The sequence below is a fragment of the Sturnira hondurensis genome, unplaced genomic scaffold (genome assembly GCF_014824575.4).
Source record: "Sturnira hondurensis isolate 20B ecotype Veracruz unplaced genomic scaffold, ASM1482457v3 Scaffold0022201, whole genome shotgun sequence".
In the NCBI taxonomy this organism is placed as follows: Eukaryota; Metazoa; Chordata; class Mammalia; order Chiroptera; family Phyllostomidae; genus Sturnira; species Sturnira hondurensis.
Genome location: NW_028094832.1, coordinates 4,555,944 through 4,569,085, shown reverse-complemented (window position 1 = coordinate 4,569,085; position 13,142 = coordinate 4,555,944). Strand labels below are relative to the sequence as shown.

The window sequence follows — 13,142 nt, the reverse complement described above, 5'->3', positions numbered from 1 at the left end:
CCACATCTACCCAATGTTCACAGACTCACGATGTTCCTAAGAGAATAGCGTGGTCCTGTCATTCATTGTATTAAGAGGCCCAACTGGTCCCCAGTGTGTATAAGAACGTTGCTGTTCATGAAACGGGTTGCTCTGCAGTGCACGAACAGGCCCCTCGTACCAAGGTCTTATATGCCCAGACAAAGCCAAAGCGGGGTAGGGTGGAGGGCGGGAGGTGGGGATGGGTGAACGGTGGGGGTGGGTGAACGGTGGGGGAGGGTAGTGTGGGAAAATCGAGACACCTGTACAAAGAAAAAAATGAAAGGCAAGGATGAAAAAACAAATATCGTTAACACTCCATGAGAATCCAACGGATATTCTCTATAACCATTTAGAACTTCCTACATGGTAACATTTCATTTGAACCATGTTGACCTTGTGGAAAGTTACTGCAAATGCTGCTCTTGATTTTCAGTCAGATACTTGAAGTTCTTAACGAAAGTTATCAGTGAAGACTCTTCCTCATTACTTAATTAGCGTACACCTCCAGTGAGCAGATACCGCTCCGCCAGTGAAACAAGGCAGAATGTCCTGTTTTTCCTTCCCCGTGTGATGATATGCACCGTGTTAACGACAAAAGTAGTTGACTGAGGGGAGGTGACACTTCCTCTGTAGTCACGACCTTGACTCGAGATGCCTTACTCAACATCGCTGATTTCAGCAAGAGGATGTCGTTTTAGAAGAAAATCCAATATGGTTTGGGTCTGCTCTCCAGGCATTAAAAAAAAAAAAGGTTTTGTTTTTTTTTTCTTAAGTCAGGCTAAGTTAAGTTTGCTGTTAGAAAAGACAGAATTTTCTTCAAAACAATTTTTTGGAATTGATAGGTGGAAGCGATTATGTTCAATTTGCCTAAGAAGATAATTAAACATGTTTAGACATCTGATCCTTAGCATCTTGGTTGTAAAACATAAATTTGGAATGGACTTACGTCGTAGGGGTCTGCTTAGCATGTTTGTCATGTAGGCAAGCGAAGATTGTTGACTTCGAAAAAGCAGGGCTAACCCTGGGTAGCCGGCCACTGGCAGCCTGTTCCTGGAACCAGAGTCTATAAAGAACTAACTCTGGAAAAAATAGCATTAACAGGCCCAGACGTGGAGGGGGGTCATTCTGGTTACTGTATAGATATAACATAATAAAGCCCCAAGCTATAGGGATCTCTTTAAGCCTGGACCGTGTCACCATTGAGACTGGCTTCTCATAGTGTCTCCGAGTTGGTGAAGTCTTGTACCTGCTGTCCGGTCCTTTACTTGTCCTTCATCCCTTGCCCCTCCCAGTGGACTTCGTTAAGGTTATAATGAGAGGTAAGTCACAATAACGGGTACGCAATGCACATTGGCTTCACAGTGCTAATAAGATACTTTCTGATGGCTCTGTGGAAGACGGTTTACCCCTCAAGGAAAAAAAAAAAAAGGAACATACAACATTATATCAGAAAAGGCAATTAGGAGAAATGTATAGGTCATAAAGGTCATGAAACCTACGTGTGTTCTCATTGGAGTTTGGAAGTGTTTCCTGAGATAATACAGAGAAAAGGTGAGCTCAGCAGTGTTTGGTTAGAGGCAGTTGTCAGAAGATCCAACAGTGATGCTCCTTTCCTTCAAATTAGTCAAATAGGACCACTTAGACATTTTTCTGTAGAAGAGAAATTTTTCTGCCTTGTGATATTTTGCAGGAACTTGTCTTTTCTTTGTGGCCACATGCTGGCAATCTGCCCCGCCCACTGCCCGTGGAGGTACGGGCCAGCGTGGCGGGCTTCTCCCAGGAGCCCTGCTGAGAGCTGGCTGAGCGTGCACAGTCTTGGCAGTAAGATGAGTACATTTGCTTTGGGCCCAGAAAGGAGCTGGTGGTATCTACCCCAGCCTCTCTGAATGCAGGCCACGCTGTGCCCCAGAAGACTCCGTGGGACATGTATGACTCGTGAGGAGCTCAACCTTGTCCTGTCCCCAGACACTATCCCCTTATGCTGTCTGTCCTGTACACATGATAATGGTCCTACTTTGGAGCATGTGGGGACTTTTTTCAGGTGACCCATGGGACAAGAAGCTGAGGGTCTCCCATTGGCTGACCCCGGTAGAGCCTAGAGGAAGGAAGAGGCAGAGGACTCATCCCTTCAGGTTTTGCCTCAAATATCACACTCTCCCTCCTGGACTGGAGGCAGGGAGGAGGCAAAAAAGAAAGCCGTTATTATTATTGGCCTGTTTTGTTTTGTTCACTTATTCAACACATTGAAAAAATGTTAGAAAGAACGTCGTCATTGATGATTGCAACTTGGTTAGTTTAGCCTGAAAGTGTCATCTTCTTTGACTTTTAATGCAAACTTTCTCTATTTTAGCTGGTTCCTCTCATTCAAAAAAAACAACTGGCTCCAAAGCCTCAGCTTCACCATCTACTTCCTCCACCTCATCTTGTCGAAAAACTTCAAAGGAGACAGTTTCTAGCAAAACAGGGACCATGGGAATCACAAAGGGCAAGAAAAGAACTGGCAAGCAGCCAAAGTCTCAGCCATCCTCAGATGCAACCACAACTGGTACGTCTGACCTTAAAGGAGAGCCTTCGGAGACCAAGGTGGAGGCTGAGCAGACTGTCCCTGGGACCGAGGAGCTGGCCACAGGCACATCCAAGTCTGCAGTCCCTCCACCCCCAGTGGCTCCCCCACCTCTTCCCCCCGCCCCTCACCGTGTCCTGGAGGAACAGTGCGTTTTTGCCTCAGACACTCCGGTCGTCCTGGTCAGCAGTGCAGCCGACCTGCCCGTCCCTGTCTTAGACCCAAGTCAGCTTCTCTGGACTGAAGAGCCGACAGACAGAACCACTGTCCACTCAGGCACTGGCTTAAGTGTTAGCCGAGAAAATGCAAACTGGTGAGTCGGGGCACAGACCCCACGTTCTGACTGCATTCCCTGGTAGGCCGGGCACTCAAGACCGCTAAGCCATTCTATTGGAAATGAAGGAACTACTTTGTTTTCTTCTCTAATTGAATCTAGTGATTATTAGATCCACACAACATGTCACCCAACCATTGGTTTTTCATACCCTGCCCCAGGAATGCCATGGGCTGCTGGACACAATGACATTGGTCCTACTGACAAATACACTTCAGATCTGTGCCTTCCAAGTGCGTTTAGAACCTGCCTCATCACTGCTCCACAGTCCTTTCTCTTTTCCCTGAACAGTCCCCTTCTCTTTTCTTGCAGTGGTTATTTTAGATCGGACCACTTGTGTAGGTTGCTCACCCACTCCTGCTTCCCTTCATTTCAACAAGTTGTTTAGCCTTCCCCTTCTCCAAGAAAATAATCAGGAAAGAACTGTATCAAGTTCCAACTCCTCTTCCTCCAACTTCAGAGTGGCCCCATTTCTTGCTTCCCTAATTCCCCACCCAACTTACATGTTATCTTCTCTGTGAAGCCTGTGGGTGTCATGCAGACAGAAATAGTTACTACATCTTCTCTGCCGTGATAGCCCTTTCTCCTGCCTGTGGGACCGAATTAACCAGCAGGTCGCATTTACCGCTCTCTCCCCAACAACCAGTGTAGACGCCGGTATGCCACAGTCATGCGGTCATCTAGTGCCTGAGCCCAAACAATTCCCATTCATCCCAGGGTTTTCATTCTCCTCTGTTCACTACCTCTAATTACAGACTCCTGCACGTTGTATATCTTCTACTTATAGGTAAGTAAGCCACGTTAGCTGCCCCGTCCACAGATGTGGAAGGAGGGCCGTCCCAGGATGGACCCCATGGCCAGTTCTGTGCAGGCAAGGCTTAGCCCTCTTAAGTCTGGCCTCTCTTTTGTTTCTAAGAACAAAATCAAATTCAGTCTTCAAATCGTTTAATTTACTCTTTCCTCTTTCAAAAAAAAGTAATATGAGTCATGTGAAAAACAATTTGGTCATTTATTTAAGTTGCTTTGGATTAATAGACTACAATGTTAACTTGATTCAATTACTGATATTAATAACCTTCGTTTATGGAATGCTTATTTTATATTAGAAACTGTCAGTGATTTAATTCATAAAGGTCTTCCCTGAACTATTTCTGTTTAATGGGTGAGGAAACTGGAGCTGAGAGAAGTAAGGCAGTTTACCCAGATTCCCAGTGCAGACCCAGAGCTGCTCACCAAAGCTCACTCTCTGAGGAACTGTGTGAGTTTCCAAAGTAATCGCCCCCATTTCTGCTATTTGGTGTATGTGTGTTCATTTCTTGCTTTTTGGGGGGGGTTGTTTGGTTTTTATCAACTTGAGCACCATGATTTGAAGGAAAGCCAAGGGAAGATAAATGATGTTACATTGCAAATGACTTTGCTTGACACTTGAACAAATGCTATGGGAAAAGATGATATTGAAACGAATGGTTATGGTATCCCTAACACTTGCAGTACTTCGCAAGTGTCTTCATTTATTTATAGTGAGTGTTTTTCAGCACTGCAACCAGTTCCAACCTTTAGACCTAAACAGACATTCTTTCAGCATCCATTTTTGCTTGTTCTCTGTGTGCTGGGCAGTGTACCAAGCACCGAAGCTGCTAAAGTGAGCAAAACACTTTAGTTAACATTATTTCTTACCAAAATAATGTCTGACATGACCAGGAAGTATAAATATTTAACATAGGCCTGTATGTAGGGAAATAACTTGAGGAGCTAGTTTTATTTTTCAATATACTGGAGAGCAGAGTGCAGCATGTGAAATGATTCTTTAAATAGTCTTAAGCACTGAGGGAGCCGGCATCCGAAGGTGATCTGACAGTCCCGTCCACTTCGACAGACATTTAGGGATAACACCGTATGGTGCTAAGCACCGCGCCGGGGGGCCTAATATCAGTCTTCAGCCCAAGTATTCGCAGGGCCGGCAGACAAAAGTGCTGGGCATCTGTTCTCCATTTCCCCTGGGACTGTGATCAGAGAGAGCAAGCTTAGGACGTAATTAGAAGACATCGAGGTTTTCATAATAGACTTTCCTGTCACTCAGGGTAACTAGCCTGCTTTCCTAGAAGAGAGTATAGAGATTTTCTTCTCTGTGTAGTCTTCAAAATAAAGAAGTTAAATTACAGTTCATCCCACAGGGACGGTTTGCGTTTGCTCTTGAGTTAATGAGCCTGAAATAAGTAGTCTCTCAAATTTCCATCCAAATTCTTTCTTTTGTTTTTTTAAGTGGATATCTGAATTAGAATTTCTGGCTCTCAGTCACTTGTTTTACTTAAGAACTTTCCCCCAGTTATGTTTAGTCAACGAATGTGTGAAAATCCTGTCATCTTTTGAAGAGGCTTCTGTTTGGAATCCCAATATCAGAACTTTAAAGACAACACATGGCCATGTGTAAAAATATCAGCCTCTGTTCACATATTACAGGGTAGTAACTGGTAGATTTCTATTCACTGGCAGCTTCGGTGGTACCGTGTATGTCTGGTATAATTGAAGGCAGAAACTAATAAGCCCATCTGGAGCCCATTTTCAAAAGGCACTTGAATCTTTGTAATCCAGTCCACAAACATTGGTGGAATGCACTGTATTGTCTAGTGTGCCCAGGAACGTTCGAGAAATACAAGAGCCAAGCCATAAGTTGATTGATATAAATTTGAAGCATAATATTTAATATTAAATATAACTCATAACATAATATCAATATAACTTATAATATTAAGGGTAAACAAGTTGTAATATAGTGTAAAATGTAATAAGTAGACTAAGAGACTTACGTCTGGATTCCAGCCCGGACTTGCTGCCATGGCTGGGAAACTGACTCATTGCCTTCCTTATAGTGTAGGACAGTGGTAAGTTGTAAATAAATGCAGAAGTCCTTGAAAACTATAGAATGTTATAAAAGTGAGATTAAAGTAACCATTGGTACCATAATAAATTGGTAAATCATGGCATGAACAAATACCAGGGCTCATTCCTGAAGTATCTGTGTTATTAATTGGCACATCTTCTAAATGTGCTGTGGTCACCCACAGTGGCTACTGAGAATGGCCTCCAATGGCGATTGACTAGACATTCAGACTGTGGGGAAGTTTTCGCATAAAACAGATCTTCTCTCATTTAAAAATGAGATCACACTATAGAAACAGGGTGGTGGTTCCTCAGGAAATTAACTTTAGAATTACCATGTGATCCTATAACTCCCCTTCTGTGTATATTGCCCAAAAATTGAAAGCAGGATCCCAAGCAGAACATCATTCACAATAACCAAAAAGCAGAAGCAAACCAAATGCTCGTCGACTGATAAATGGATAAACACAGCATGTACACACAGTGGAGTATTAGCCTTAAAAAGGAAGGAAATTCTGACACTCGCTACAGTGAGTGGTGAGCCTTGAAGATACACTAGGTGAGGTAGGTCAGACACGAAAGGACAAATGTATAGTTTCAATGATGTGAAGCACCTAGAATAGTAAGATTCGTAGACAGGGAAAGTAGAACGGTAGCTGCTGGGGCCGGGAGGGGAGGGGTAGGGAGGTACCATTTACTGGGAGTGGAGTTTCCATTTGGGAAGACAAGGAAGTTCTGGGGACAGGTGGTGGTGACGGTGTGCAGAAGTGGGAGTGTGCTCAGTGCCACCGAACTGTGCCTTCCAGACGGCTCACAAGTTCAGTGTTATTCCATGCATATTTTAGACAATAAAAATGACATATTATATTTTCCCCTCTGAAAGCAACTATTCTGGTTGTAGGATTTTTCTAATGTGAAAAATAGGGAATTTTGAAAGCACTTGGGCTTATGACCACAGGAATTTTCAATACCTTGGATTCTGACAAAGTGGCTGTTTTAATTATACAAAGAGCTGCTTTTGTCTTTCTTAGAGAGAACAGCAAGCGCATGTTTTGCAATAGCTGGTCTTTCAGAATTGTGGCATCCAAATTTGGATTCTTCCATTTATATCAGAGAGCAATGTGAGGATCTTTTGTGTCTTTTAATGAAGACTACGTTGTGTTCTATATGACATTTTTTGTAAAGTATGTATTTTATACTAGTCTATGCAAAGTTGCAAGCTTTGCATATTTATAGTGACTATATCAATTTTTAAATTTCACTTTTCAGCTGCAGTTGACATTCAGTATTGTATTAGTGTCAGGTGCATGGCAGGGTGGGGAGACAACCATGTACTTTACAAAGCAGTTCCCCTGATAGTTCAGGTACCCACCTGCCCCACCCATAGGCGTTACAATATTATGGACTAGGTTTCCCGTGCTGCACTTTACATCCCCATGACTCTTCTGTAACTACCAATTTGTACTTCCTAATCCCTTCACCTCCTCCCCTAAACCCCTCCCCTCTGGCAGCCATCAGTCTGTTCTCTGTAGCTATGAGTCTGTTTCTCTTTTGTTTGTTCATTTATTTTGTTTTTTAGATTCCACATGTAAGTGGAATCAGATGATACTTGTCTGTGGGGGCAACTTTGCCCGCAAAGTCCCCCGGTCCACCATGGATGAAAGTAAACACTACCAAGACATGAGCTGCTTGGGGAGGAAAGGTGGCTGACCCCTCAAAGGGGAAGGACCAAGAGCCCCCTACTCAAGGGGCTTTTATTGGGTCCGTTTGCACAAGAATACAGGTAAGGATCAAACAATAGATAGCATTCAAAGAACTATGAGGGCTTATTCTCAGTCAGGGTGAGTTAGCTAACTAGCCATAAAACTTTGAGCAACAAACTTCTTGTTTGGACCCTTATCATTTAAATGAGAGCATTCTAAACAAAGCAGGTTTCACAGGAGTTTTACATATTCTTTCTTATGCCTAATTTACCCCATACCCACCCTTTCTAGTACAGGGCTGTACCCCCTTCTCCATCATAGGTTTTTAGGCTTAAGTGGATTAGAGCTGGGCAGTGCTTCTCCCAGACAGAAATGGGGACTCAGGCTATATCACAATAGCGGTGGAGGTGGGGGCAAGGGTACATCGCTTCCTCCTTGTCCCAACGCCCCCCCCCCAGCCCTTCCATGATGGCCTCCCAAGTGATTGTGTCTGGCATAGGTTGCCCCTCTCTGAGGTGGCATACCCACTGTGGGACATTGACCAAGCTTTGGGGGCCGGGGAAGAAGCAGAAGCAGCGCTTGCTGCCAGAGACAAGCTTCGTCTCCTGTGGCCCGCATTCCACAGGTCGTTCACTTAGCTGTGGAGGCAGTTACAATTCCTGAAACCAGGCAGGGTGGTTCCCAACACTTGTCTTTCTCTGACTGACTTAGTTTATTTAACATACTAGCCATGTTGTAAATAGTAAGATTCCATTCTTACTCAGGGCCGAGTAGTATCCCATTGTACATGTGTACTTTAAACTGGAGGCTCTTACCAAGCTGAATGATAGAAGATGATTGCATCCTTACACATAACTGTTTTCTAAAGAGTTCGTTTAACTTCCACTCTTTCCACCTCATCTTATTAATACAGGCCTGTGGCAGTGGGTTTATAAATGGAGGAGCTAAGCACAGAGGGGGACACGTGATTGTCTTACTGTTGACACACTGGCTGAGATGAAAAGCGGGTCAACTCGTGTATCAATTAAAGACGTACTTTTCCATGTCACTGCGTTTCTAGGTGTTGGGCTGCAAAGCAACATGAGTCCTACTTGTCCAGGAACTTTGTGGGTTGGGAAGGCAAGGAAATGGGGACTGAGGCTCAGCGTGCCCACTGCTCCAGTAGGGCTGTCTCCAGGTCACCGCGGGAGCAGGTGGAAAGGTCAGGGAACCAGGCTGAAGGCCGGTGACAGACTCCCGACAGAGCCGAGGCTTTCACTGAGTCTGGAAGGACCAGTAGGAGTAGGAGGTCAAAGCAAAAGGACATGTTAGGTCAGCTCTTCGGGAGCATCGGCCCGTCATTCTTTCTGAGCCCCCATTACTGTGGGAAAATTAATCTGCAAAATATAGTTTCACCACATCTGTCTACTGACTATATCAGACACCACCCAGGCAATCCTTTCCATTTTACGGGAGAAGAATCTAAAACCTTGAGAATCAGGTGATACATACTGGTCTTCCATTTCAGTGATTTAGCTGGCCCAAGTCTGCTTTTTTTCATTTTGCCAGCCTGAAGGCTGCTCCTAAAACCAGCACTCCTTCTTACTGTCTGGGCCGCGTCCCCGACATTGCTCTGCGCTTCACGCCATCCCTGTGTTTCTGTGCCCCTAACAGTCTCACAACCAAAGACCAGCTGCTGGCCCCGGGGCTGATGGGAGAGTCTTCGGAACCCTTCTCTGCCCCGGAGGATGAGAGTCAAAGGGATGGCCGGGCCAGCGACTCGGACTCCGACGGGCCTGTCCTGTACACCGATGATGACGACGATGAAGAGGATGAAGATGAGGACGGCAGTGGGGAAAGTAAGACTCTTTTTCAGGAGGCAGGGAAGAAAGTGGGGGGGGGGTGGACAAAGCAGCTGCATTTTGTAAAAGAACAGAAGCCCCACTGGCAGCCATACTTCTGATGTTCTCTTTCCCCTCACATTCCTTCCTCAAACTAGAAACGTGAGTATCCCCAGGTGTAGCTTTTGGTGACAGGCCTTTCCAAACAGTGGTTCCGTGGGTGGTGAGAGGCCTGTTTGTGTTTTTCCAAAGAGGCAAAGCTTTCTAATGACAGAGGCCTTTCTCAGGATGATCAAAGATAGCCCTTCCCTGGGACCTTTCTTGAGTAGAGAGTATCAGTGCTGGCTTCCGTGGATTACTCATTGGAAGGGTTTTGAGAGTTTCCCTTATTTTTATGCTGGGGTTTGGAGAGAGGGGAGGGAGGGAGGAATGAGTCAAAAGTGACAAATCCTTTTACGAATTAAAAACACTCATCCACAGTAAGTAAGATAGTCTGCATTCTAGTAAGGAACGGTAGCAGAGAAGGTAAAGCCAACCATTTATGAGTAAACTGGGAAACCAGAAAGTGGTTGTTTTTTTTTTTTTTTTTTAGTCTTCTGAGCAGGATGACCTTGGAAGGATTCACTATACAGTTAAATTTATAGATTCTGAAAAGGTAGTAGCATACTAATGCTTAAACATCAGTTCGTCAAATTTCTTTCAGGTTCTACTGAACAACAGCAAAAATTTTCATCCATCTGGCATTAACTGTCATCTGTGCAGATGTCAGGGGTCTCTGGGTAATTTAGGATTAAAACTTGAGTAGCAAAGGTAGACTTTTGCCAGCGTGGTTTCTGAGGAGAGGAAAAGGGGAGACGGGAATTGCCTGTACAGTATAAGTAAAGGGGCTACGTGTGTAAGACTTGAAAAAGAGAAGAGAGAAAAGGCGTGCAAGCAGTCGTGTGCATGATGCGCCCTCTCAGCAAAATAAACTTCAAATGTCACTTTCCAAATGATGTGGTGGTACTTCCAAGTTTTCTGTGGCTCCCCAACATTTTTCAGAACATTTTAAAGAGTTCTTCAGTATTTCAAGGTGAACTATAGCCAACTCAAAACTATTTTCCCCCTTAGGCTAATTAGAATTCCCTGAGCGCACATGGACAAAGAATTTGGCCCTGGACTTGGTGGAAAGCCCATGCCACCTGTAACCTGAGTGCCGCTGCTAAAAGCTTGTTTCTCTGCATTTCCGCCATTTCTAATCCTCAGGTGCTCTGGCAAGTAAAATCCGACGGCGGGATACTCTTGCTATCAAACTGGGCAACAGACCGTCCAAAAAAGAACTAGAGGACAAGAACATCTTGCAGCGTACCTCTGAAGAAGAGAGACAGGAGATCCGACAGCAAATTGGAACCAAGCTAGTCAGGTAACTGCTGAAGTTCCAGTTCACACCGACCAAGGCATACCTTGCAATCCGTACCCCTTCCTGTAGTTTCCAACCTGAGGTCATTGTGCATTTTGTGTGTAAGGGCACATGTGGCCTATCAGGTCTTTTAAAGTTGGCCCTGGAGAGTGAACCACTCAAAGAACCCGCCCTTCCGTCCAGCTGGTCAGTGGCTCTGAGGTTGCCAAGGCCTAATCCAAATGTTGACAGACTTTTTCTATAAAGGACCAGTTCATAAGTATTTTAGGCTTTGCCGGCTAGAAGGCCTCTGTTGCGGGGACTCAACAAAAGCAGCCGTAAACAGTGCACAAACAAACCAGTGTGGCTGTGTTCCACTGAAAGTTTTTCATCAAAATGGGAGGCAGGCCCGGTTCAGGGGCAAACTGGCACTCCTGTGATTTCCGGGCAGTTCTGTCCTATGGGCCAGGAGACTGGAAGACAGTAGTGTTAGCTCCATCCAAGCCAGGCAACCTCAGCCCTGCTACCAGAGCTTCCCTCTTTGAACTTCAGGTAATGGACATCTGACTTCTCTTCCTGCCTCCAGCTCTTGTGTGATTTCTACTTTTGCCGCTAGTGAAGTTGGAAGTCTGTTGAACTGGCAGTTTTAATAGAAATAAGTGCCGAAGCTCTCATTTTTGTGACCAGTTCAAACATGTTTCAGTATTAGGTATTGTTCTGACCTCTCTCACAGCAGGGTGCACAAATCGAGAAAAGGAAACGGTCTGGAAGACCAGAGTGGGATTTGTGTGGCAGCTGTGTAGGGGCAAAGATCCAGGAGTCTTTACCTCTCACTTTCAGGGGAAGTCAAACACCCACCTTCAAGGTACCATTTTAATCAGTTATATCAGTAGTTGGGGGAGAGAAGATCATTCTAGAGGGAGGAATCTCTACTACAAAGGGAGGGTGATGTGTTTGGGGGGTGACAGGACGAGTGTTTAAACAGGATTCGGGGCTACACGGTGTCACAACGTCTGGCTGGCAGGCATGGTCACTAGGCTTTTGTGCTCTCAATTACTAAAGTTAATTTCAAAGGCGCTCTGATGAAGATTAAACTTGAAGAAAAATTGTCATAAGATATTTAAAATGTTATTAATCTTAATTCTCCTATCATTTCTGTCATAGCCATAGAAATTTAGAATTGATAGTATCTTTTTAATAGATTGCCTTTCATGTGTATTATTAGTTTGATTTTCACAAACTCAAACTACATCCAGAGGAAGTTTTTATTGGTGATAAACAAATTCATAATGGAAACAAGACCAAGAACAAAGTAGGAAGGGTTCATAGGACATTCAGCTCTTCCGTGCAAATAGCCACTAAGCACAGAGGAGCCTGGCTTGTCTCGAAGGCAGATGGGAAGGACCTACGTATCTCAAGATAACCATGCTGGAAATTCGTTTCAGGTCACAAAGGCAGCAGTTCACTTAAAATGCTATTCAGTGCAGATTGGTCATCTCCCAAGCTGATCTGAACTCAAGCAGCTGGCTGTTTTAGATCTGAATGGTTATGTATGAATTAGCAAAAGGCTAAGCTGTTTTAACAGAGACCCAAACGTGCACTGATCCAAACAAGGCACTTCCGCATGTTTCTTTCTCTTCTACATGACAGCCCAGAGGTGGGTTGGGCCATCCAGCTTGGCTGGGGGGAATTACCTCCTGCAGCCAGCCAGGTACCCCAGTTTCTTCTGACTTGTTGCTCTTCCATGCCTGTGGATATTCTCATCTACATGAGCCAAGTTGGCCCACTGCCCACATTTAAGTTCTAGCCTGTGGGAGAAGGAAAGGTAGAGAAAGGTCATTTTAGAGTAGTCATTTTTAAAGGCAAACAGTAGAAATTACAAACAGCATTTCTGCTCACATCCCATTGCAAGAACTTGGCCATAGAGCAACACCTGGCTGCTTAGGAGGTTGTAACTGGGGGCTTTGGGGGAGGCTCTGGCCACCCCCAAAGCTCAGGGGTTCTGTTTCTGAAAGGAAGAGGGATGATAGGTAATGGGGGTAGTTAACAGTCTCAGCCACACTCTCTAGTCTCCAAATTAACAGAAAGGACACTTCTGTAAGCACAAAAATTGATTTTTGTTTCTCGAAAAATGAAGAAGTATAGCTTCGATATTTTCCTTTGTGTCTCTGCTAAGGGGGTCTTGTTCATAACCTGTAGTGTGTCCTTTTTGCCATCCCAGGAGACTTAGCCAGAGGCCCACAACTGAAGAGTTGGAGCAGAGAAATATCCTAAAACGTGAGTATCCAGTGCTCTGCCCTGATGCCTCGTTTAACCATTAACGAGCTTCTTCCAGAGACAATCCATTTATCAGTAGGAAACCTTAGTCTATTGATTCACAAATGACTGAAATGGCCCATTCATATCACATGGATGTGTCCTTATTTATACAATTTTAAAATAG

At 44.6% G+C, this 13,142-nt stretch overlaps 1 protein-coding gene across 5 annotated transcripts in view; it reads left to right on the top strand.

Annotated features, from left to right (window-relative positions):
- PHACTR2 (phosphatase and actin regulator 2) overlaps positions 1-13,142 on the top strand; it is a 223,292-nt gene that overhangs the window by 183,687 nt on the left and 26,463 nt on the right. For all 5 annotated transcript variants that reach the window (XM_037034855.1, XM_037034858.1, XM_037034857.1 and 2 more), the window contains 4 exons: positions 2,372-2,897; positions 9,155-9,339; positions 10,567-10,723; positions 12,921-12,976. In XM_037034855.1, coding sequence (XP_036890750.1) covers positions 2,372-2,897; positions 9,155-9,339; positions 10,567-10,723; positions 12,921-12,976 — 924 coding nt within the window. The remainder of the gene's footprint in view (positions 1-2,371; positions 2,898-9,154; positions 9,340-10,566; positions 10,724-12,920; positions 12,977-13,142) is intronic.